Source organism: Fukomys damarensis, unplaced genomic scaffold (genome assembly GCF_012274545.1).
Source record: "Fukomys damarensis isolate Sample0158 unplaced genomic scaffold, DMR_v1.0_HiC HiC_scaffold_22, whole genome shotgun sequence".
NCBI classification, from domain to species: Eukaryota; Metazoa; Chordata; class Mammalia; order Rodentia; family Bathyergidae; genus Fukomys; species Fukomys damarensis.
The window spans coordinates 12,789,257-12,815,403 of record NW_022900934.1 but is presented as its reverse complement, the minus strand read 5'-3'; the positions used below and the strand labels follow the sequence as shown (position 1 = coordinate 12,815,403).

The 26,147-nt window shown below is 54.8% G+C and overlaps 1 protein-coding gene across 5 annotated transcripts in view; it reads right to left on the bottom strand.

Moving 5' to 3' along the window:
• Sulf2 (sulfatase 2) overlaps positions 1-26,147 on the bottom strand; it is a 94,375-nt gene that overhangs the window by 54,309 nt on the left and 13,919 nt on the right. For 2 of the 5 annotated variants that reach the window (XM_019207765.2, XM_019207766.1), the window contains 2 exons: positions 17,430-17,698; positions 882-1,121 (listed from right to left, as the gene is read on the bottom strand). In XM_019207765.2, the coding sequence (XP_019063310.1) occupies positions 882-1,121; positions 17,430-17,604 (415 nt within the window). In that variant the 5' untranslated portion in view covers positions 17,605-17,698. Of the gene's footprint in view, positions 1-881; positions 1,122-2,581; positions 2,667-13,768; positions 13,974-14,352; positions 14,430-17,429; positions 17,699-26,147 lie in introns of those variants that run through there. The other 3 variants (XM_019207768.1, XM_019207767.2, XM_019207769.2) reach the window with 3 other exon arrangements.

The window sequence follows — 26,147 nt, the reverse complement described above, 5'->3', positions numbered from 1 at the left end:
ACTTTGGAGGCGATTATACCAGCCCGCCCGCTCCCTTCCCGAGGGCCTCACCGCCCACGATGGGAGTCTGACGGGACCTCGAGGGCAGCAGGCTCAGCGGAAGGAGGCGGCTCCTCCCACCCCAGCAACACCTTGTTACGTGGATGTAGCGTCTCAGGTGGTTACACTTGAGCCTCAGTATCTGGTTTCATAGGCGCCTCAGCTCGGCCCAAGGTGGGGACGATTTTTTTTTAAAATTAAAGCAATTTGAATTAATTGAGTTGGAGGACTATGCAATGGTATTGGAGTAAAGAGACTCTGCTGTAAGTGCACGTCTAGCTCAGCAGCCCACCCAGCAGAGGAACCACGGGAACACGCCCCAGTGCCCCTGCAGGGTGACAAACAGGAAGCCTGGCAGCACTGCATTAAGGTTGGCACGGACAAGGAGCGGCACTGCCACGGTGGGGCTTGCACGCCATCGCCTAGGACAGGGCCCCAGTCTGAGCCAGTGAAACAGCTCCCCAGGGCCAGTAAGTTAGCAGAAGACACAAACCCATGAGCGGCTACTCTGCGGTCTCCCTATAACCTCATCTGTGTTTAAATAGACTCCTCTTTTTCGGAAGGCAAGCTTCTTTGAAAAGCTCACTTTGTATCCCTACCGCAGACAAATCTGTATTCTCCTGATCTCTACACATAGAAACAAAAAGGGCTGGGGCACAGCTCAGCAGTACTGCGCCTGCTCAGTGTGTGAGGCTCCAAGTTCGATCCCCAGCAGCACAAGAAAAGAGGACGATCCAACTCTGAAAGGAAAGCTGTTCTGTGCGTGATCCAGGATCATACTGGGGACGGCCTGAGCTGCTCGGGGAGCTCGGAGAGGTCGTCTGCCCCTCCCGGACACTCACCTGTCCTGTAGCCGGTGCTGTTGAGGTACACGGCGAAGGTGCGGCTCTCGTGCTGCGCCTGCCAGGAGGGCGAGGAGCAGTTCTCGTTGTTGGTGTACGTGTTGTGGTTGTGGACGTACTTGCCCGTCAGGATGGAGGAGCGCGAGGGGCAGCACATGGGCGTGGTCACGAAGGCGTTGACGAAGTGGGCCCCGCCCTGCTCCATGATGCGCCGCGTCTTGTTCATCACCTGCATGGAGCCTGCAAGGACACGGGCAGGTGAGGCGGGCCCTCGATTCTCACCGTGCCCTCGGCAGGCTTATCAGGACCCCTAGCCGGGGGTGATGGGGGTGCCCATTCCTCTCGACATTCCTGCCGGTGTAGGTAAAAACCTGTTTCCAAATGACCTGAGCCTGGAATCAAGCTGTTTTACAATATAAACAGCACGTCTCTTTTTTTCAGGGCTTTAATATACACCGGTAGTTTTGGAAAGCAACCACCTTGTAATGGGAGGGAAGATTACACTTTGTTTTGTTTGGAATTTTCTCAAGAATCTGGTCAGGGCTGTCACCTGGGACTGCGCTGTCCCAGTCCTTTTCAGCTGAAATGTTCTGCACCGGCCGCACCACCACCTTGGCCCGCTCGGAACCCCCTCACCCAAGCCTAATCCCCCCGGGGTCACCCCGGCTCCCACTCCTCTGGGCTCTCCTCCCCTGCCGCACCGGTTATTACGACCTAATTATATACCCCAGGTAGCTGTTTCCTTCATGCCTGTTCTTGTTTCCCAGGGAAGCTGGAGGTAGGTGAGGCACTTAAGAAGGAAGGACATAAAGGGGTGCAGGAGCCCCACTGTGTGCAGGCGGCAGGGCCCACGGGGGCACAGCCCGGGTGCTTTGCTGACTGCTGCATGGTGGCACTGCCAGTGTGTGCCGCGCAGGAGGTGCACAGGCACGTGTGACTGAGTGCAAACGCTGCAATCTAGTGAAATGTTGCACAGAAATCTTCCCTCTCCCTTCCAGGGCCAGCCCGGGTTTCCCCCTTTTCCTTGCAGCTCTATGACCACGGAACCTGTCAACACGACCTTATTTAGAAAGAAGCTCTGTAGATACAGTTAAGCTACAGATTTCGAGGAGATTGATCTGGTTATGTGGTTGGGCCCTAAATACCAAACGTCCTCACAGACTGGAGGCCAAGGCCTGTGAAGGGGCGGGGGCAGAGACTGAGTGAGGCGCCTAGAAACCCAGGAGCTGTGACAGCTGGACGATGCAGGGAGGACCCTCCCCTGGGGCGCTGGGAGGAAGCACAGCCCTACTGGCACCTTGACTTTGGACTTCTGGCCCCCAGCACTGGGGTGAAGTTCTCTGTGAAGCCACCCAGGGCTCAGTGATTTGTTGGGCCACTGCAGGAAACCCAGGCAGGATCTACCAGCCTGACAGCCACAGCGCGACCCCATCACCTAGCAACTCCTTAGCAACAAGACACCGAAGGAGCCCGCCTCAGTCTCCCTCAGGGCAGAGAATGGGAGATTTATAGGGCTCTTTCACCCAGTCTCTGCTACACAGGGAAGGAAACAGCCAGAGCTGCCCTGGGGCGAACAGATCATCTCTCTTCATATCTCCTTGAGCACAACTATCCAGCAGCTTCCTCTTCACTCAGAGTGAGGCCAGAGTCCCTCCCCGTGTCCCCACTTCCTGTCCCGCCCCCAACTTCATCATGCTCACCTGTTGGCCTTCGCAGCCCTCCTGTCTCCCCGTTGCCCCATGCTCATCCCTGCCCGGGGCCTCTACATTCGCCACTGTCCGGCCCTCTTCCTGAGACTTGCTTTGGCTGGTAGCACTCATCATTCACGAAAAGCCCAAGTCCCCTCCACAGTGGGCCAGCTGACCTTCCGAGAGGAGGAGGGCCACTGGTTCGTGTCTATCACAGCCCAATCTCTTCTGCGACCACCTCCAGCACAAGTGCATGCCGGCCCCTCTTAACCAGCAGATGCTCCTCAGCAGAACCGGAAGGACAGCCCAAGGCTGGTAAGCCCTGCTGTACTTCCCTTGTAGGCTGTGCTGGCCACTCAAGGGGCCTCCCATCCAGCAGGAACCCTGCAGTTGTCTACCAGTCACAGCTGGGCCCCAGACAGTTCTCAGGAGGTCATGTGGCCTTGATGACAGACCTGAGGATTCCTGCCCAGTTCATGACACAAAGCCGGTCCCCTCGAGTGCATCCACGGGTGGCCTTGGCCAGGAGGTTCAGGGGCCACGTGGGTTTCAGGTCCCAGGTGCAGCCCCTCCTAGCACAGCTCCAGAACTCAGGAGCTGGGCCGCTTCCTTCACTATTGCACCCTCAACCCATCAATAAATACCTGCTGACTTCCCAAACAAACGCCTCTCACCCTACTGGGTTTCCATGTAATGCAGGAGCCCACGCTGGGCGTGGCCACAGATACACGAGTGGGTGTTAAGTGTTCTACACAGGGGACTTGTAAAAGTTGGCCTTTGCAGTAAACAGATCACGTGCTCTCGGGTTTGCCACACTCCCCAGCACGCCCTACAGTTTCACACCAACCAGGACCACGCTCAGTCCCTGCCAAGCCCCGGAGGGCTGGTGCCACAACTTCCTCATACAGCGAAGCAGCCGGGACCGGGAGGAGGGCAGTGTCACACGTCAGTCTCGCCGTCATTAGCTGAATGTTTCGTATCGCTCAGCTCTGTGGTCCATTTTCTAGAAGAGGGAACGGAGCTCAGGTTGTTGAGTGACTGGTTGCGCTGCATGGCCTGAGAACTCAGAACAAGGAGGAGGCAGGCACTGTGCTCCATGCGGATGAGATGGTCCAGGTTCACCATGCAGAAGCAGTGACCATGACCCAAGGAACTTTGAGAAGTCCCCGTGCTCTCAGCTGGGCTTCACTGAGGTCCAGGAGTCCTTGGTGACCCAGGGGTGTCTTCAGCTGGGCACTCAGTCCCAGCACTAGACACCAGGGATGGCGGTGGTGTGAAAAGGATTCCCTTTCCCATCCAGGTAAAGGGCCAGCTGCAGCCTGAGCACCAGGTAAGTGGCTGCATCTGCTTGGATGTCATTGCTTGGTTTAATTTCCTTCTATTTATGGCTCCTACCTTCTCCTTTAAAGAAGCGGAAATCTTTTTTTTTTGGTTTTGGTTTTGTTTTTTTAAAGGAAATTAGGGCCGGGGGATTTAGCTCAGTGGTGCCACCGCCTGCCTCACAAGTGCAGGGTCCTGAGTTTGATCCCTAGTAACGCAAAACAAAAACAAAAACTAAACAAAAAATAAAATTACACTGATATAACAGAGCCAACACAGCTCTGGTGGCCCACTGAATGGTGAAGTGGCCTGCGATGGAGCCAGACTCTGGCAGACACCACTAGTGGCAACCCAGGCCTGTCCACAGGTCACCTGGGTGCCCACCCAGTCAAGCTCTGGAATTCACGACCATCCCTTCCTGTCCTCTGGAAGACCCTCCTCTGTCCTTAGGGTTTTTTTAAGTACCAGGGATTGAACTCAGGACCCTGCGCTTGCGAGGCAGGTGCAGTGCCAGTGAGCTAAATCCCTGGCCCTGGTTTCTTAAGCAGTAACTGTGGCTACTCCTTGAGTTCCCATGTGGAACCTGTCAGTAGGGCCTGGGTCCCTCTTGGAAAAGGACATCCGAGATCAGACCTTGTCAGCTCCTCCCTGGGCAGGCGACTCTCTCTCCCCCACCCACACTCAGCCACAGGGGCCTCTCTGTCCCGGAGCCTGTGACTTGCTGTTCCTCCCACGGCAGTGTCCCCCTGCAGCCACGAAGCTGGCCCTGCCCCACCCTGTCCTTACTCATGGGCTCTCCTCCCTGTGCCACCTCCCTTGGCTACCATGTCCCAAATTTCACTCCCCTACCCTCAATCTTTCTTAACCCCTTCCTTGTTTTTATTTTCAACTCTGTACTCACTGCCCAACACACTTTTACTTATTCCTATATTTATCTTGTTTGATTTGTCCCTGCAGCCCTGGAACATCAGTGCTCTGAGGCCCAGGGTTACTGACCCTGCTCTACTTCGTGAGCCCCAGTGCCTGGAACAATGCCAGGCACACAGTAGGTGCTCAATAAATATTTCTTGCATGCACGAATCCTGGGCACTCTAGGCAAAATCAACTCCTTGCCTCTAGTTCCCAAGCCATGAGGGAAAGAAAGGTGCAGCTGATAGCCGCTCAGCATGGCACCGTCCCTGGATTGTAGGAAGGACACAAGCTGGCCCCTCACCTGCCCACCAGGCCTTCTCCAGAAATGCAGGCCGGTGCCACCTGGTGAAGAATGCTGGGGAGGAGGTAACCTGCATGCTGTGCAGACAGGAAGAAAAGAGGCTCTGGAGCTGCTTCTTTTTAGCCACTGAAGAGTGAACCTAGGGCCTCACATGTGCCAGGCAAACATTCTGCCACTGAGCTACATCCTGTCTCTTTTATTCTGAGACCAGGTCTTGCTAAATTGCCCCGGCTGGCTATTTTCCTGCCTCAGCCTCCTGAGTAGCCGAGGCGACAGGCATGCATTTCTTGTTTTTAATGGGCTCAAAACCCAGGTCTTAAAGCTCTTTGTCCTACTTCCTCCCCACATGGGAGGGGCCTCACTGCTGAGCCCTGGCCGGCAGCACCCTGTGTGTCCGCTGCAGGCGTGTTCCTGCTTTCGGCCGAGTCAGCCCGCGTGGAGCGCAGGTCCACAGTGTCCCGAGGGACAGCAGCATCTGTGCACAGGCAGCGTGCTGAGCCTCTCTTGGGAAACAGTGACCTGCTTTATCAGAAGGGCAAAACCACCAGGCGCTGTAAAGCCACATCTGTAACACAGAAACACGTGATCACGCCCCCGCCAGCTCCAGCCCTGATGTAAACACCAGCTCTCATGGCAGGGAGGGCCTGGCAGACACAGCCACGCAGAAATCGAAAGGCCAGTTTTCAGTACTTCAAACAAAGCCGTGCCAGCCAAGCCAAACTTACTTTATCCAACATAAATCTGGGGCCATGCAGACAAAAACAGGCCTGGTTTCTTTCCGTGACCAAACCTTCCCACCAGCCTGGGCCGGGGGTGAGGTCTCCCTGACACCTCTCTCTGACTCTGCCTACCAGGGGACCCCACCTACCTCACCCCTATCCATGGACTTAAACTCCAGGGCAGAAACCATGGCACTCGGCTGCCCGCACCGTTCGTGACTGCTTTTGGGGCCTCTCAGTGTGGCAACTATCTTATTCTTTGGTACTTTTAAGTGACTTGAAACAAACAAACAAACAAACAAAAACCACCTTTCCTCTCTATCCAAGTACCTGCATGCGATTACGGACTTAGCATATTTTTGGATGCATGATACAGCGAGTCTGTCAATAGGAAAATCAGTGTTGACCTGCCATGTAAGAGGGTCTCCTGCCTTGCCAGTGTCCAAGGGAATGCTGAATTAATTAGCTCCTTTTTTCATTGCTTGGGATGGAACACAGGACCTCACACTAGGTGAGGCTTAAGCCTCACCACTGAGCTATACCTGGCCCAGTTTGCTCGTCTGTGGCCTGAGTCAGAAGCACCATTATCCATGGGGACTTGGAAGGTGTCCGTGACTTTCAAGATTCAGGATGTGACCCACTTCATACCCTTCCCAGGGCTCAGGTGGTTCGTGTCCACTTCCTGGCCCAGCACTGGTGCCGCTGGGATCGGGTACACACTGTGGCCCCATGGGACAGACTCCTGTGGCCCCCACTTGGGCATAGGAGGCACTGCTTTTGATCAACAGCTAATGAGATGATGGCTTCCTATTTTTCCTTAAAATTGTAGGTGAATAGTCTGCGGTGGGAGGGCCTCCTTGGGGAAGTAGTGGGAGGCAGTTTGGGACAAGGGGAGAAATAGAACTGGAGCCGGTAAACTTGGGGTATCGACAGGAATCTATTTAACCCTCATCTCTTGCCTGGATCTCTGCAGTTGACTCCTAAGTGGTCCTGTTTCCATTCCGCCTTCTTGCTGTGGTCTCCACTTGCCAGCCAGCCGGCTCCTTCTTACACAGCAGAAAAGCCAAAGTCCTCCCTTTGGCCTAGAAGGCCCTGAGGGATCCAGAAACTCTTGCCTCCCTGATGCAGCCCCTACCCCTCTTTCTTGCTCCCATCTGCTTCTGCCAGTCACACTCTCCTCCCTCCTGCTCCTAGAATGCTCCAAGCACACCCCTGCAGCAGGACCTTTGCACCTGCTGCTCCCCAGCCGACTCAATCTCCTGCTTTGTCCAAGGCTCCGTAAACAGCTCCTCTCTGAGTCGGGCTGATTAAAGTCACTCTATCCTCTCTCTCTCTTGCTTTGTACTGCTTTTCCTGACTCACATGAGTGAACGAAGAGAAAATGTTCCCAGGAGACTCACAGACTGCGATGGTACCTTGTGCATGTGAGGGGTGGATGAGAAGAGTCCAGGGCGTTCTCTGCTTTGAAGTATTTGAAAATCTTCAAGTAGGGCTGTTTGGCTCAAGGAGAAGCGACTACAAAGGGGCTAATGGCGAGGGCTCCCGCTGCTTGTGGCTTCCCACCTACAGCTTTTATCTGGGGACAGATAACCTGGCACAGAATGTTCTAGCACAGCCTCTGGCCTCTGTGGAGATTACGGTGCCTTTGAAGGGCTACACGAGAGGTCACGATCTGAAGGCTGCAGGCGGCCCTGCTCTCACAGTAGGGAATCTCAGGGTTGAGGAATGCAATTACTTGCTTATGCTTTGAAAAGTAGCACATTTTTCTAGTGCCCTGTCCTGACTTTGGAGGGCACTTGGCATCTTTGCATTCATGAGCTCCTTCCTCTGAAAAGCATTAAAAGCTATACTTCATGACCACGCTGGTATAAAAATGAATATATTAATATCAAAACCTTTCCTCCCACCTTAAATTTTCTTTTTGTACTTATTTTAAAAGAATTCCAGACATGTTCATAGACCCCCCCCTAAAAGTATTATGGGTCCCCAGCACTGCTCCTGCTGGGCCTAAGGGGAAGATAGCTCTGGATTTTCCATAAAAATTCTTTCTAGCTTCTTAAAAAAAAAATTGAGAAATCTGCCTGCACTGGGTGCATGTTCCCTCCTGGCATCATCAGCCGGTGCTGGGAAGCAGCCACCTCTTGGAGGGGCCTGGGGCTCCCCACTCACCACAAACCCTGTCAGCCCATGAGCTTCAAGCTGGGTGCCCCTCATTCCTGGGCCACACATGCACTGTTTCTCTGTCTACAGAGTTGAGGAGGAGGCAGAAGTCATCTTGAGTCCATTGCTCTATTAAAATGGAGCAAAGAGGACCACGTGTTCCTAGGAAACTAGGAGCAGGCAAGACCTTGTGCCTGGCCCTGCCTGAGGACTCCATCTGGTATGAGGCAGGGCCTGGGATGCAGGGGAAGAAGGCAATGCTTCGGGTTTCTATGATGACCAGCACATAGGCCACTCTCTGGGCAGGCACACACTCTACCGGCCACCCCCGACCTGGGTCTGCTCAGGGGCCCCAAGCTGTGCTTTTCTTTTTTCCTGGGTGGAGGAGCAGTATGTTCAGGCCACCTGGCAGTGGCAGGTTAGGGGAAAGGGGACATGACACTTCCAGCTCAGACCCACCTTCTCTTTGCCTGCTTGGATTTGTACATTGAGGGGATCAGCTGCTGAAATATGGATGTGTGTATTTCACACACATGTGCGCGCACGCATGCACACTTCAGCTCTAGGCTGAACCACCTGTGGACTTTGGTACTAAAGAACACCAAAGCAGGAGACCAAAGAATGAGGTGCAGGCTGCTTGAGCCACCTACTTTCCTCAGGCCTCAATTTCCCCATTATAACAGCACACAGGTAACTTTAGGTATGAGGTCATTTGACTATGAAATTCTAGGACAGTTCTGGGGCACTGTGTCACCATACCCAGCAGGATGGCAAGGGTTCTAGAGGTGAGAGGATGGAGTTTGAATTCTGATCTTTCTGCTTCCTGTAGATCTTAAGTGATTTAACCCCCTTGCACCTCAGTTTCCTCATCTGCAAGGCAGGGAGAAAAAGAGCACCTCTTCTTCAGGTTTGTTCTGAACTATATTTTTTGATACCAGGGTTTGAACTCAGGCTCTTGTGCTTGCGGGGCAGGCGCTAGAACCACTGAGTGAAATCCCCAGCCCTGTTCTGAATTTTTTTTGGTACCGGGGATTGAACTCGGGTCATTGCGCTTGCAAGGCAGGCCACCGAAGCGCTGAGGTAAATCCCCGGCCCAACCCCTGTTCTGAATTTTAATTGGGAAAAATATATGTAAAGTTTAAAATTTTATGTTTGGCATAGAGAAAGCACTTAATTCACGTTAGCTTTGAAACGATTCAATGATTGTAGTTCCCAAATCTAGTCTAACACAGACTTTACACATGAAGCCTTCCTGGTAGAACCCTGCTTCCCCAAAAGTATTTAAAAATTTGAATGAATTGCTAACTTCTTTCTTTAATCAGATTTTTACATCGATCCACCTTTCTTGCTTTGCTTAAAAAATGTTAAAAACTGTGTTGCGGATGGGCCTGCAGGTGGATGGGCCTGCAGGTGGATGGGCCCGAGCACGGCCCAAGTGAGAAGGGCCAGCCAGGCCCACCTGCTCCTGGCCGACAAACAGCGGGCTGAGGTGGAAGCACACAGCGCCCAGGAGTCTGCAGCCCCTGGCTGATTCTTCTCCAGCTGAATCCAGCTAGGAAGGGACTGTTCCACCATGGCAGACAACGTGGGTACCACAGAGGGAGAGAGGCAGCAGGTTTGGGTCCAAGCCCAACAGAGCCTTTGCTGGGCGGGGAAGCACAAAAGGCCTGAGCTCTGCCCAGGGCGGGGAAGCGCCTGTGTCCTGCGCCATCTTGGGAGCTCTGGGGTGGCTCGCCAGGCTGGAACTCACCGGGCAGCCCCTCAAATGTCCCTGGATGTTCACAATGCAGTGGGATCTGTGTGTGGGCCTCCTGCCACCTGCCACCGATTTAAAGGCCACTGTAAGGGACAGGACTGTCCCCGAACAGTTTCATCTCCAGCAAGGGCCAAGAGGAATGCTTGGGGACAAACGGCAGCCATCAGAGGCCACACCCGGGCAGAGGGGACCTGTGGTTAATGCCACACTCGCTGCTGCTGCTGAGCCCGTCAGGGTCCAGAGTCACCACGCCACATTCCCAGATGAGGTTCCCTCTCGGCTGTTGCACGATGAAGTCAGATGCTATGGCTGGCTTCAGCTATGAAAACCAAAGCTCAGATTTGGTCCACAACCCAAGACCAATTAGCAGAGGCGGGGGAGGCAGCCTCAGATGTCACTAATGGGCTCGGCTGGGGAGAGCACTGTTACTTTCTTCTCTGCCACCCTCTGTTGACCCTGGCTGCAGAGGCTTCTGGGAGGAAACAGATGCTGTGGTTCCAGTGGAGGCCAAGGGGCCTGGGGGTGGGGGTGGCACATGGTGACAGGGGCAACTCAGCAGCTGTTGGTCTCTTCCTCCCTGAGGAAACCCACCCAGAGGCCCTGCTCCTGACCCCACACTGTGGCCCTTAGTGATTACTCAATAAGGTAGGGTTCCAGGTATTGTCCTGCTTTTAAGGGGCTGGGCTCCCAGCCACCGGCCTGCAAGGCAGCTTCATGTCCATCCCAGGTCAAAGCCCTGTCGCTCCTCCCATCCGGTCTCTGCACACGGTGTCACCTGTTCCACTTTTGGCCTGTGAGAGCTTCATAACAGAATCGGGGCCACTGACCACCGCCCTTGATACTGCTCTGCCTGTTTCTGCTCTTGGCCCCAGGCCACCCCTCTGCACCAGCAGCCAGGGTGAGTCCCGTGTACCTGGCCAGCTCAGGTACTTTCCAAGTGCTTTGTGTGAAGTCCAAGTCTTCTTGCAGCTCACCTGGATCTGTGCAACTCCCGTCCTCTCTGCCCACAGCCCTGTCCCTCTGCCCTTTATTCCCCAGGTCCTGCTGCCCCCACCAGGCCTCCTTGGGCCTGTCTCTGCCACAGGGCTCTTGCACCAGCTGTCCTGCCTTGAGGCTCCTTCCCCACTTTCCACCTGCAGATCTCAGTGGTGACACAGACACACTATGCCACCCCTTGCGGGGCCCCTTGCTCCTCATCTCTGGAGTGGCTGAGGCCCCAGGTAGCTTGCGTGTTTCCTGTTCTCCCTCCCAGGTCCTGCTTTGACTCTTCAGTGCACCTGGCTAGAGACAGCGCCTGCAGCCCTCCGTCTGGCCCACAGGATCTCCTCTGTTCCCAGGGCAGCCCTGCACCCCTGGCTTTATCCAGGGGAGGCACCTGCAGGTTGGTGGCAGGGGAAGTGAGGTAGGCCCTGGAATCCTCATCTGCCTCCCCCTGGTGTCCACAGGGTAGCCCCGTGCCTGGTGGCTCTGTCTCTGGGTCGCAGCAGCCACTGGCTCTCATCATGACCTCAGTGTTGAGTGATGTGGGGTTGGCCCCACATCAGCACCTAGTCTTGGGGGAACCACACTATCCCACACTCAGCAAAGCACGGATAAGCCCCCCAAGCAATCCAAATGCACATGTGCCCATGCTCCTTGCTTGAGCTCACGTGGCTAAATAACTCCTGTCCATCTTGCACGTGCCTTGTGGGGCGAGGTCCTCAAAGAGTGCCTACTTCATCTGAAGGGCCACCCCTTTTGCTCTTCTGCTTCCTCTTTCCTGTTGTCTGGAATGTGCCTGTGAAGGCTGGAGCTCTAGCTGCCATTCTGAAGCACAAGGTGACCTTGAAGATGAAAACTACACAGCAAATATGACAAAGCAGACACAGACAGAGAGAGTTTTGGGTCCCTGATAACCTTGAAGTCATGGTAACAATCCTGAACTAACCAGCTCCAGATAATTTTATGTGAGCAAGAAGTAACACTCTATCTTGCATAAACAACCGTTACTGTCTATCTTCCTTTCCAAGCAGCCAAACCTAACCCTGATATCATACTTTCCTTTCAGAAGTCGAGTGATTCCCCAAGTGTTGCTGAAATGAGGTTTAAAGAAAAAAAAAAAACAGGAATGTGCTTGGCAAGTAGAACAGCAGGGTGGGTCGGAAGAAGGCTATCTCCCCCCGAGATAACCTGCTCACACACGTTTTCTCCTTCGAGTGAGCGCAGGCAGCAGGAATGCTGGGAGCTGGAAGTCACCCGAGCCGGTGCTGGAACCTGGGCCGCCAGCCAACTGGCCCCTGAGGAGAGGAGCGCTCAGCCTGAAGTTTTGAGTCCACTCCCTGGCTATCAACGGGTCTGCAGCGTGGGGCTCCACGCTGCGGCTCCCCTCAGCTCTGCTCCTCCCAGGTCACCTACACCACCTCAGGCCCAGGCTTCCCCACTTGCAAGCAAGCGTAGCAAGGTCACCTTGCTGGGGTTCCAGGCCAAAGGTCAGAGTCAGAGAGTCATCCTCGCCGCTCTGAAGCTCAGCCAGAGCTCAGTCGTGCAACCCACGCTGCACCCCACCTCTCCTCATGTCGGAGTCCCCAGCAGCCTGCGCCTGGACCGCCTAATAAGCACAGCCTCCAGTGAGCAGCCTGAGGGGAACCAAAATCGGGCCACGGCCCTCCTCCGCCTAGTGTCCTCCACTGCAGGCCACCTTGCTTGGAGGAGTACTCCCCTTCCCTGCGCAGCCCAGCGGACCCCACCTCCTGCTCAGACCTCTGTCCTCCCGAGCCCTGGCTCACCCTTCTCTGCCACTCTGCCCTGGCTTCTGGCTCGAGGCCACCCTATGCTGCCACAACTCTTCCTCTCTGCACCCCTCTCCTTGCCCAAACCACCCTCACCACTTTTCACTCTCGTGTGCACTACACACTTTCTACATCTTGTGTGTTAATTCCTGCACTGTAACATAAGCTCCACGGAAGCGGAGATCTCATCTGTCTGTCGCTGCATCACACTGAGCACTGAGAGTGTCCGCTGCTGCAGAGACGCCACAAGGCACGAGCATCTTCTGGGTGTTGCACCCACCAGTCACTCTGCCAGCACCTCTGGGGCGGCTCCCGTTTCCCTGCAGGGACCCACGTCTGGCCCACGCCGTCCTCATGGTGCACGGGGCAGCAGGGGTGTGGAATGATCCAGGACGGCCGAGTACTGGCTTTCACCCCTCTGAGCAGCTCACGGAGGACCAGGCATTCCAGAGAACATCAAGCTCAGACTCACTTTGGGGACACTCCTTGGCACCCGAGGAGACGACCCCTGCCCCTGCACAGGCCTGGCGATGCCAGAGAGCCATGTGGTGAGCCAGCCCAAGGACAGAGCCGACTTGGAGGAAAGCAGATGGGGAGATTCAAAGACAGATCACATCCAAAGGTGACCCTCCCGGATCCGCCGCACTTGAAACTCAAACTATACTTGAACTTTCCACATGTTCGAGTGAAGTCCCTTTCATTTTTTTGTTCGCTCAATCCTGCTTCAGTTTCGAGAAGTCACTTGTCATGGAGAAATATCTAGGCTGGCAGAGAGGGCTGGAACTCACGGTTTCACATCTACTCTGCCACCCACGATGCACAGCTCTTCCCCAGGGCCGGTGCCACAGCAGCGGAACAGTCGCGGCAGACTCGGGGGCGGGGGGTGGGGAGAGCACACAAACCCAAGTTCATGGTCCTGGCAGCGCTGCCCAGGCCTGACCAGCTCACCCCACCCATGCTGGCTGGGCGGGGACTGTGGTGACCCCACTGTTCGGGGCTACGAGATGCACATGGCAAACTCACCCTTAAACCTAGCAGTGCAGGGGGCGGCGCTGGAGGAGGCGGCTTCGGCCATCCGAGTGAGTGCAAATGACCGCACACAACACGCCTCGTGTCCAGTACACCCGGAGAAGAGCGGGAAGACACACCGTCACCTTCTATTTATAATGAGCAAGTGGAGGCACGGAGTGTAACTTTCCCAAGGCCACACAGTCAGTGGCAGAAGAAGGATTTGAGTCCAGCCAGGAGCTGCTCAGCACTCACCCATATCCTCCCTGAAGTATTTATTCACACTGGAAGACGGCAGAATTCCTTTTGAATTCATGGTGAATTCATGGTGAAACATTTTTCTCCATGGTTCATCCAGTTTCGGGGGGAACAAGTGAATTCTGACCATCTACAGGAGCCCCCCAAAGACACCTTATTTGCCCCTGGCAAGGGCCCTCAGGAGAATGAGCAGCAGAGCAGCGCCTGGCATTCTGGGGCCTGGAGTCTGGCTGTACCCGTGCCCTCGGGCACAAGTCCACTGCCACCTGGAGCCCACACATGCGTGCGTCCTGTGCAGAGCAGCTGGCCCAGGGCGTGAGCTCAGTCACCAGCCGGCCGATGAGGCACCTCGGGAGCTCCGGTAGGTAACTCTGGAGCTGGAGGGAGCGAGCCTGGTGACAGTGTCTCCAGAATCTGGGGGTTGCAGAGAGACCTGTGCTGCAGGCCGGGACCATGCATGTCTCCTGGGGCTCAGCCGCCCAGCCCCAGGTTGGTCTGGGTCAAATTAAAGCAGCAAACCTGGCCGAGTCCCCAGTGTCCTGGTCTCCCTGACCAAAGGTTGTAGTGAAACAGGACCTCACCTTCTAGGCTTCTCCTTTCTTGTTGCCCAGGTTGGAAAAACAGCAGCCATGGTCCACTGGTCTCCCAGGCTGATCCAAACTCAAGGATTTCCCTGAATGCTGCACAACTCTACCATCCGCTTGGGCCACTCACTGACTAAGATGCCGCAGGAAAAGTTCCCCTGGGCATGCAACACTTCCAAGCAAGTCCAGGGGGTCAAATGCACACCAGTAGAGGAGAAGGACCGTTCCTGCCACGGCCCCGCCCCCAGCCCTGCAGGGGAGAGGCAGGACCGGCCCTCTCCCAGTGCACCCTGCGCCAGGCCTCCGGCTCAGACCTAACTAGGATGGACGGCTGCCCTCCACGCTGGGGCTGGAGGAGGCCTGGACTGTCTCAGCAGAGACGCTGCAGCCTGGAGGACTGGCAGAGCTGCCGCACGGATGAGCAGAAAATAGCAGATGATGAATTTTTTAGGACCACCCTCTGCTTGCCAATTGTGGCAGACTGTGAGATAATGCGCTGGGCTTTTTTGGAACATGAATTATTGATCTGGGTCTGTCTAGTGGTTTATAAAAAGCCCATCAGCCCCCTGCTACCCCTGCCCACCCCTCACCTCCTGAGGAAGCTCAGCCTGCTTCAAAAGCCAGGTCTGCTGAGCGGGGAGGGCCTGGTTCTGTTCTGGAGAGGAGGACGGGCAGGCACCGGTCTGTGCCATGGAGCTCACATGCCACAAAACACAAGGGCTCTAATTCCACATTGCTTCCTGGAATTTATCTTTGCGAAACAGTCACTCATGGGTGCAAAGACATGGAGAAAAGATAGTCCCAACAACAGAATTTGTAACAGTGGAAAATGAACAAATATGCCAGTGACTGGAAATAGCTCAATGCCCATCCCAGGAACTGGTTAAGAGTAAAGGTAGTTAAGACTATGGGTTCTGGATTCAAATCCTGTTTAACCACATACTGCAACCTTAGACAAGTGGCTTAACTTCTCCATGCCTTGGTTCCTTTACTGATAAAGCCCAGAGAACGAGCCGCTGTATTGTAAGTCAGCCATGGTTTCCCTTTCTTGTCTTTTTCTCCGTCCTTATCACACCTACAGCGCCTTCCCTTCTCTTCGCTTATTCTGTTGGTTTTATGAAGAGTCCCACAAGTAAACTGCAGGCAGATTCTGCCGTGGGGTGCGGGCACTTACTCACCATCTGAGGACGCGGGCCCCAGATCCAGGGGCTGCCCTGACTCTTCTCTTTGCTCTACCTCCAATCCATCCGCCTGTAAACTTAACACACACAGCTGCCAGGGCCTCAGGTGTCCCCCTGGCTCGCTGCTCCACCTGCTCTGAGCTTCCACAGGCAGCCCAGTTACCGTTCTGGCCTCCTGTGGGCTCCGCGGCCTCTGCTCTGCCTCCCGGCCACTCCGTCTCAGTGTAAGGGCAGGAGGGACCCGCAGGGACCAAGGTACAGCTGCAGTGCTCCTCTGTCCAAGACCCTGCTCTGTCCATTTCCTCACTCTGGGCCCCGGGCTCTGCTCCGCCAGGCCAGTTGGCTCCCGGCCCCCCTTGCCATGCACGGCCCGTACCCCAGAGGGTGGTTCCTGTGCACCCCCAGCACCCCACACGCTGGGTTATACAGAGCTGCCTAATGGCTGGATGGTCATCCGGGGCATCTTGGATTCCCCAGCATCACAACAAAACAGCTTAAGGGGCCTCGCAAGGTGAGATCAAGGGGCTCTGAGGTCCAGCAGCTGCATACAAATACTGTCTGAGAAATTCTGCCAGAAACAAAACTCACGTGCTCACGGCCACAGTCTGCAGACTCCCCATGGTTATCAAATGCACCTCATTCTGACGGCTGCCGGGAGACAGGGATCATATGTGTCAAATTGTCGATAAAGGCTCAGGGCTCTGGTTGCTTCCTGGCTGCAAATTCCTTTCACGCTGATAAGCTACCCGAGAAAAAGCTATACTTGTGATCATTAATACAAATCATTGCAAGGAGTGACTGGGTTTTATATAAAGAACCTTTCACTGGGTAGCTAAAAAGACAGAATCAAGTTGCCATCAATAATATTCTATCGTCCTATGAGAGAGGACAGAAGCAAAGGGCCCAGCCCTCACCTGATCAATGATCTGTGGTCCTTACCACGGCTCCCCAGCACCGCTGAGCTCTCCACACCCCTATCCAGTCTTGCGTTTTACTTCACTTCCCCAGGCTCCAGCCACGTTGGGCTTCTTGGTCCCGTCTCAGGACCTTGCACACGTTGCTCTTTCTGCTTAGAACACTTTTCTCTGGATTTTCATACCACAGGGTAGTACTGATGGTAAGAAGGGAAGCCTAATTTATAGGAGTAGGAAAATGCAGATGGCAGGGCTAGTCTGTATTGTTCAGGGAATAATGACAATGAAAAAGGTCCGTATATGTTTAGTATAGTTGAAAAATTTCCCCTCTGGGTTGGGGATTTAACTTAGTGGTTTTGCCGCCTGCCTTGCAAGTTCGATCCCCAGTATAAAACAAAAACAAACACACAACAGACAAACAAAAATTTCCCCTCTATTTTCAATGCACAGTTTGGGTGTGGACCTGGTGCACACAGAGGCCCGGAGTATTTCTGTAGGATAGCAGTAATGTAGGGTCTCAGTGGAGAAAGGGGACCCATAGAATCAGAAAATTAAGGAGTGAGAAGACATGATCAAGAGAAAGACAGTTTCAACTGGGACATGAGCGAGTGAGGACACGGGGGTCTGACCCTGGGGGCAGCAGGTCTGGCTGGGAGACCCCAATCCCGTGGGCTCCATTTCTGGGGTCCCCTCCCAGTGCTGCCAAGGAGGGGAGGCCTCAGAGGATGGTTTAGACAGTGGCCCAGGAAGGAGAGATCCACAGAGCCTCTCTTCTCTTTGAGACTTTGGGGAAATTCAGGAACGGTTCTGCATCAGTTGACTAGAGACCCCTTCGCCTTGAGGATCAGCTCCAAACCCCCTTGTGTGTGTACCTCAAGTGGGAGCTGGATTAAAAGCACCCAGAAGCAAGCTCTCGGGTCTCCACGGCTGCCCTGCCTCAGGCAGAGCCCGGAGATGCCCTGTGGGTCAGGACACTTACCCAGCTCCACGTCCTGGTCGTCGGTCAGCACCAGGATGATGTTGGGCCGGATGTTCCTGCGGTCCCTCTGGAAGCGGCCCTTGAGGCGGTGGTGGGACAGGAATGCCGAGCCCCCGCCCAGCAGGGAGAAGACCATCGCGGACAGCAGGCAGAGCAGCAGGCTAGGGGGGGCCATCCTAGCTTTCGGCTGATCCAGCGGTCCTCCCGGGGTGTGGAGTTTGACGCTGTGCCTCAGGGATCCGATCCGTCCCCTTCTCCTGGCTCGTGACCTAGAGAAGGCAAAGACGGGTCACGGTGGACGTCCTGCTCAGGGCTCCGCAGGCAGACACAGGACGGGCACGGGTGTAGGGCAGACTGGCAGGGAAGCCTCTGGGCCCCTCTGAACTCTCCCCGGGGACAGCTTAATGTGTGGGTGGCAGCTCAGACCCAAGTCAGTGGCCAGCCCAGCTCTGAATGCTACCCCGCTCCACTCAACAGACCGATCCCACAGCCGAGGAGAAGGGGTGGCTGGTCCAAGGAGACAGGGACATTCTTGCCAGCTTGCTTCTGTGTGGCCTGGGGCAGTGGATGGTCACTGAGGTGTGGATCCCAGGCCGGAAGGGCCACCTGGCCTTGGTCTCCCTGACAAGCCAGGTAGGAGTCTTAGTTTCCCCATGGATAAAAGAGGGGGCAACGGCCATTGTAAGAACTCAGTCCACACGAAGGCATATCAAAGCCACTTGGCAACAGATCTCAGAGCTGGACAAATAGCGTTCTATCAGTTTTAAGTTGCAGAAGAAATAAAATGACTGAGAGAAAATGGAGGGCTGAAAGAGCAAGGGAGAACTGTCACACTCTTCTGTGACCTCGGTCATCCCCTTGTCCCTAGGTCAGACTGGGCCTCAAGTCTAGGTGGGGCAGGGGAGGCAGACAGCAGGTGTTGGCCCAGCCGGTCTCTGTGTCACCCTGCACTCTGTGGTCTGCTAAGGAGTCAGGATGTCAGGGTGGGTCACTGTAGCCTGAAGGCATCTGGGCCACAAAGCCTGGGCTCTGGGTCCTGCAGGGGGTTGTGCTGCCTCGTCCTCTGTCTTGGGGACACAACAGCTGCTGAGGTTCTCCCCACCACCCCACCCCACTCTCCACCTGGGGGGGAGAACGACAGCTAGAGAGACCCCCTCGCTGATGAGGGTCGATCACTGAGCAGGAGACAGCTGCTCCCTCCCCAGCATGCAGTAGCTCCACAGCAGCCCTGCCTCCCTGCCTATGGCCAGAGCTGCTGTCGGCCTCCTGGCTCCAGCTCACCCCGGCCAGGAGCCTCTGCCTCTCCTGCCCCAGGCCCAGGTCATAATGGCTCCTCTCTGCTGGTGGCTCCTGGGTGCTGCCTCTTCCTTTGTCTCTGGAGGACCTGGTCTGCCTCACTCAGGGTCCTGGCCCAGGCCCAGGTGCAGTGTGAGGCTGCCCAGGATGGCCTCCTCCTACGTCCCTCCCACAACAGCACCTCTCCGCACCTGGGACCTGCGACAGGGCGACTGAGAGCCACAGCCCAGGGCAGTGTGTCCACCAAAGGGATAAGCCCCACCCCCGCGGGTATGGAGGGGACACGTGGTTCCCTTTTCAGTCTCTGCTGGCCACCACCTGCGCTGCTAATGCTGCTGCTGGAGGGGCTACCTGCTTGGTACCACAGATGTTCTCTGGAATCCCTTCCAGAGTGACTTCGGGTAACGAACTTAACTTCTGTGCCTCAGTTTCCTCAGCTGCAAGCTGGGTGTGAAAGATCAAAGGAGCGTCGGCCCCGCAGCATGGGGTCGTGGTCGCTCCACGCAGGGTCTGTTTTAGGCCCCATGTCGACCCCTGCAGCAGGCAGCATCATCCCATTCATTCCACAGCGGAGGAAAATAAGCTCCAGCACCGTCCGCCCGGCCCAGAGAAGCCCGTGCCAACTCCTCACCCCACAATGGGCTCCCAGCTTCCGCCACTCAGGCAGCGTCCCTCCCTTCTGCCGCCCTTTGATGACTGTTTGCTTAAAACATTTCTTTAAAAGGTCTTATTTGAAAACAAAACTACAGACGCAGTTTTGAAGGATAAAACATTCTACCCACCCAAGCATAGATGGAAAACGGACATCCCTTCCCTGGAAGGTAATCTCATAAAGTGTCAAAGCCGGGCCCAGGCAGCCCCACTGTCTGCGCAAGGCGGGAAGCCCGGCCCCTGGGGCAGGCTGGGAAAGGGAGGCGCTGAGGGCTGCTGGGAGAAAGGCCCGGGCCACCTCCTAGGTCTGAGCGCCACCCTGACGACGGGCGCCCCCTCCCCCGCGGGGTGCTTTGCACTTGGCGCTGCGGATGTGCCCAGGGCCACGTTCTCCAGCTACACAGCCACACTGAGAGGGTAACACCGCAAGGGGATTCCCAAGGCCTGCCCCCCACGCTAGAACCAAGAACAGCCCATGCTTCCAGAGCGCCCTGAGCATTTTACAGGTGTCCCCCCATTGTTTACCTGTCGGCATCAAACCCATTTAACAGATGGGGAAGCCAAGGCCCAGTTACCATCACTTCCCCACAATCCCATGGCAGAGAAGGGCTCACACTCACCTGCCTGGACCTGGCCTGCTGGACAGACCTGGGAGCGAGTTCCTAGGAGTATTGCGCTACTCTTGTCTCACTGCTGAGACAAAATACCCACCACCCAAAGTTAAAGGGGAAAGGTTTATTTAGCTCAGTTTGTAGAGGTTTCAATCCATAGTCAGCTGGCTCCACCGCAAAAGAGAAGCTGTGCATGGCGGGCAGAAGGTAGCAAAGCAAGCGAGAGAGAAGATGGACTTTCTGTCCCTTATATTGTATCCAGGCTACAGGGATTAGGGCAGTGCCAAGTCCATCAGGGGACTGAGTTAACAATCTCTCACGCTTAATCCTAGCACTGCACCGTGAATCAACCACACACTGGATCCAGCCACTCTGAAAAAGCCCCACCTATGACTGCATGAGGCTTTGGGGGGACATCCAACAAACACCCTGGATTCAGTTTCTTCCTTTGCCAAATAAAGCAGCAGGTAGCCAGGTGTTCTCTGAGGGTCTTCTTGGCTCTAGGCTCTACTGTGTGGGTAAAGGGACCTGGAAGATACGGGCTGTGGTGGGAGCTCGGGGCCAGCGGGGATGGAGTCAGAACACCACCAGCTGGGCTTCTGGGTTCCGGGCCTGGCTCCCTCCCCCTGGATCTTTGAGCTCCCCTCCTCCCTCGGGTCTCACTTGCCAAAAGGACGCCCTTCCTTCCTGCGGATGGAGTCAGAGCTCTGCAACCAGGGCGCAGGGTAACAGGAGCTAATTATTCCATCAGATCAAGTCATCAGTGGGTCGATTTTTGATGAATTCCCCTGGCTCAGACTCATGCTGGCCTCATGCCAGCCTTTCTCCGGATGCCCAAGGAATCAATTAAAAATGACACCAGGGATTCTGCATTCTTTGTTCCCTTCTTGGTAAAACATTCCAAGTGGCTGTGGTGAGAGTCTGTGATGAATCGTGTAGTACTGCTGATTAGCACCGGGCCCACACCACGGACGCTGCCTGTCCCCCTGGCTCTCTGAAGGTCCATCCAATGCCTCCCCTTTGTCCTGTGTGTTCTCACAGGACTTGGAGAGGGGCCCCAGCCCAGCAGGATGTCTCCAGACACACCTGATGTCCCAGCCATGCAGAGACAGTGCTCTGCTTTCGGATCCACCTGCCGATCGACAGGGAGAGGGTCTCGGGGTGATCACCGGCCTCCAGTCCTGCCCACCTCAACGGGTGGGAAGTGGCTGGGAGCTCACCCGCTGCCCGGAGAGTCTCAGATGGGCTGTTTCCGCCGAGGATCCCAAAATCTGACAAAAGGCACAGAGAGGTTGGGATGAGGCAGCTGAGGGTGCGGGGGAGGAAGTGGGCAGAGCACAGCCAGGCACGGGTGATGGGGACACTCCTGAGAGGGGAAGGAGGAGCCACAGGGTGGGCAGCGATGCCTGGGAGCCAGGGCCCCACAGCCGACCCAAGACCCCTCAGGTGTTCCAGGGTGCTTGTCCACCAAGCTCTATCTTCTCCCAGATAGTACTAAGAGCCTTGAGTGTGTGAGGCAGGATAATCCTGTCTACGTGGTGGTAACAGCCTCCCTCTCGTGAAGCAGCCAGAAGGATCCTGTTCCAACGAAAGCAAGAGCCCGTCTTCCTCTACTGAAGGCCTTCAACAACCTCCAAACACTCCAAAGGACCACTGAGATCCCATGCAATCTGCCTTGTCACCTCTCCGACCTTTCTCCTTTCTCTTCTCTCACCTGGCTCTAGGCATGTGGACTCTGCATTACCCTGTGGACATGCTCGGTGGGCCCCACCCCAGGACCTTTGCACTTGCTGTTCTCTCTGCCTGGAGCCTTCATACAGATACAGATACAGTATCTTCGTGGCCCCTTCCTTACCTCCTTCTAATCTCTGCTCAGATTCTACCTTTGCACATTGAAACTAAAGCCTCTGCCCTCTTTGGTAGCGTTTACCACCTCCAGCAACTGGCTGTTTTACTTATTTGTGTCGTCTCTTTACCAGAACATCACCTCCCTAAAGGCATAGATAGGGGCTGGGGATTTATTTAGTTCAGTGGTTCCAATGCCTGCCTCGCAAGCGCAAGGGCCAGAGTTTGATCCACAGTACTGGGAAATAAATAAATAAAGGCAGATATTTTTTAGCTTTGTTCATTTTTGTATCCCCATCATTTAAACCAGTACATGAGACATAGCAGGCACTCAAAATATTTATAGATGTGACAAAGAATTTTCTCCCTCCCTGCTCCTGGTAAAGCCCCTCATTAGACTTAAAGGCTTCCCCCTTGCATCGCTAGACTGTGGGGTGGGCCACGTTACCCAGGTAGAGCCAATCAGCACACCCCATTTCTGTAGCTCCAGTGATTGGCCCAGACACAGACACGTGATCCAGGTCTGGCCAATGAGAGGGTGCCCCAGAGACTGTCGAAAGGTTACTGTGGGTCCTGGGAGTGGGTGAATTTCATGCTGGTGGCAAGTGCCAACTGAATACCCAAGAGCGGATGCTGGTGTTGCAGGACTGAGCCACTGTGCATGCTGAAGGCAGAGTTAGGAGGGCTGGAGAAGCTGGGCACTTCCAAGGTGCCCTCTCTGGCAGGACGCTGGGCACTAACCACAACTTCCGATCCCGATCCCAGCACATAGTCCGCCACAGCCCAGCCAGGGATTGGCATCACACATTTTCTATGCACTGCTTGTGCCTTTGCTAGAGGGTACCATCTGCTTCCTGCGGGGCCCCAGGTTGAAAAGACAGAACCAGCATGGCAGAGCCTGAGCTGACATTCTGACCCCAGGCCCACACTCTACGCGCAGTTGGAAAGGCCCTGAGTTTAAGTGTGCCGCACAAACAGAAGAAAGGGGAACAGCTGGCCTGTGGGAGTTAGACGGGGCTACCTAGAAAGTACTTAGGGCACCAGAGTTGAGAGGCCTGAGGAGCCAAGTGCTGAGAACCCACAGGATGTAGAAATCCTGAAGGAGAGGGCGGAGGACAGGTGCTCCAGGCAAGGAAAGAAGGAAGCTGAGCCAACAGCAGGCAGAGGGGATGGGAGAGGCTGAGCCGGAGGGGTGGGAACGTGTGGTCCTAGCCTCACGGCTGGGAAGTTTCCAGATACACACAGATACACACACACACACACACACACACACACACACACCTATCAAACCTTCCACTCCCTGGCATCCTGCTTCTTCCTGGCTGCAGGTTTTCTCCGGCTCTCTCCTCTCTAGGGCCGTCAGGCAGGACAGGAGCACGCCACAGTCTCTCCCAGTCACCTTCCTCTGAGCAGGCTGCCCATTGGGAGGGTGGTCTCTGTGCCAGATTACAGAATTCCAGCTGGAGGGACAGAACGAAGCCAGTTCGCAAGAGCAGGCCCAGGAACAAGAGAAGGCTCCTTCAGAGGGAAGTAAAGGTCAGATAGGCCTCAGGATCTGGACTAGAAACTGGGCAGAAGGAGAGGGTATACAGCAGGCCAGAATTCAGGGCTTAGCAACCCAGGTGTTGACACAACTGTCAATGCAAACAGGACACTGCAGACTCCTCTGTGCCAGGCACAGTTCTTGGCGCCGTGGATAAAAGAGCAGGAAAAGTCCTTGCCCTCATGAAGCTGGCAATACATGCAGTCAACACAGCAAAAGCTGCCAGTGAAAGATTTCAGGGAAGCTGAGGGCTGAGAACAGGAGAGAAAACTGTTGGGATGGGGTTGTAGGACACACCCAGAACTCAGTGCAAGTTTGGAAACAATATATTCTCTGGGAGCTGAGCATCAAAATGTTCCGCATGTTTGGTAAGGAGATGGTCGAGAGGTCATTCAAAAACGTATACACTCAAAATATCTGCACACCACCTAGATGCCCGGCACGGGTTCATTATCGGGGAAAACACCAGACAAAGATCTGCTCTCTTGCAGCTAACAGAGTGGATGAGGCAAGTGGACAGACCAATCTGTACTTGAGGGAAACGCAGCAGGGAACAGCAGCGGGGCTGGGCTGGGCTGTGCACCAGAACACCTGGCTTTGATCCTCAGCTCCAACACTTACTAGATGTTGGCAGATGACTTGGCTTCCTACGGCCTAAGACCTCATCTACAAAGTGGTGACAGCAGCATTCACTGTGCAGAGTTGTGAGGACAAAACAGTTTACTCGGGAAAGTTTCTGAACAACAGAATAGTGAGTGGCCAATGTTGGGTTATTTACTGGGTGTGAGCCACTCAACATTCTCTCACTTTACTTTCCGATACAGCTGCTAGTTTCCATTTAGGAATCCTCTTCTCCCCACCCCTGGACCATAATTTAAATTAGGCTCCAGTTCACTAGAACATGTGATCAGTCCTGAACCAATCAGAGCCTCCCATCTCTTCTACCTCCGTGATTGGTCAGAGTATCCTGGTGCTGTATCCTGACTGGTCAGGAAGAGGCACTGCTTTTTCTAACTGGCCAACTCCAAATCATTCTGGTGTGATGATGTGGGACCCTGGCGCCATCTTGCCTCTTGGAGTGAGAAGGAAGCCAACACACAAAAAGGGTGACTCTGTAACGGAAAGGCACTTGGTCCTGACAACTTTTGAAACATGAGGGCTGGGGCTTTAGCTCAGTGGTGCCACTGCCTGCCTCACAAGCGCAAGGTTCTGAGTTGGATCCCTGGTACAAAAACAAAACAAAAAACCCACAAACATTTGAGACATGGACCCAGTTAACCCCAGGAGAAAAATCCGCCTCTGGGTTATGTCAGGCTCAATTTCCTCTTTCTCTTTCAGATAGTGTGCACTATTGTCTTTCTAAGTCGGCTTCCTCATTCTTGGACTCTTAGGGACACAAGTCAAATTCCTTTTTTCTCTTCACTCATTCCCAGTTGCTTTTCTGCCACCACCAAATGACCTCATAAGGAAGAGCCGTAGGAGGCAAAGTGTTGACACAGGTGGCTTCCAAGTCAGCTCTAGGCTGGTGGGACCAGTGGCATGGAAGTGCAGGGTTGGGGACAAGAGCAGGCACCTTCAGAGGGCTCCTTGCTACACTTGATCTTAGCCAAAAGGCTGAGAAGTGTTTCAGAGGGCTCCTTGCCACGGGAGAACTTTCCTCATCTTTATCTGTCAACTGATAAGAGGTGGTGTGGTAAAGTGGAAAGAAGCCCGAAGTCATGAATTCAGGTCCTGACTCAACCACCCTGTGACAGTGGAGGTGGTGGGCGACAGGGCATCCCCGTCCCTGCCCAACTCTGCCCTCTTCACAGCATTGCAGCCTGTGCTCCCTTCATGTAGGCCTTGGGCAGGGATGTGTGTCGTGGGAGTCAACTCTCCCAATGGAGGGGCTGCCTCTTTCTTGTTTATTATAGCTCCAGCCTGTGGCACAGCCCAGCTGCTAATTCTTCCAGCCAGTCGATAAACGCTTCCTGAGCACCTACGATACACAGAACCTGATCTGAATGCTGGGATTGGGAAGTGAACAATCACGGATCAGAAGCCAAAATAGGATTACTATGCATGTAAGGCAGCGAGTCCTAAGGGATATGGCAGGGCAGGGAGGTGGAGGTGCTTGGGTGCTGGTGTGTGCATGTTACTTAATACTCAGCGGTCAGAGAAGGGCTCTTGGACAGACTGAGAGAAGACATTTACACAGAGCTCTGAGGGAAGGGAAGGGAAGGAGAGGCTTTGTGGATATTTAGGGGAATAGCATTCTAGCCCCAGGCAAGAGCAAGGGCAAATGTCCTGAGGCAGGAAAATGCCTGGGTGGCTGAGGGACATAAAGTGAGCAAGTGTGGCTGGATGGGACAGGTTGAGGCCAGCCTGGGAGGTTCTAGCCTGGGGTGGTGCAAGCTGCTGTAGGTTTTAACAGGATCCTTCTGCTGTGCACAGGGGCAGGGGTGATGCCAAATGGTGGCAAGATGACTGCCACCATGCAGGGAGAGGTGGAAAGGCTGGGACCAGGGTGGACGCAGTGAAAGGGAAAAAGGAGAGAGTCTGGATACTGTGTGATGAATACAGGAATGAATGTCTGAATGGCAGGGACACTGGCATTTGCCAAATGCTCTAGTTACTGACCCTATATGTGGCTGACTCCCAAACCGGAATAAAATCTCCTTTTATGCCCAAACTCGTGATCAGAAATTCAAACAGGACAAAGCAGAATGGCTGGTCTCTGCTTTCTAACATCTGTGGACGTGGTCAACAGGTCTCAGGAGCTGGGCCTGGGTC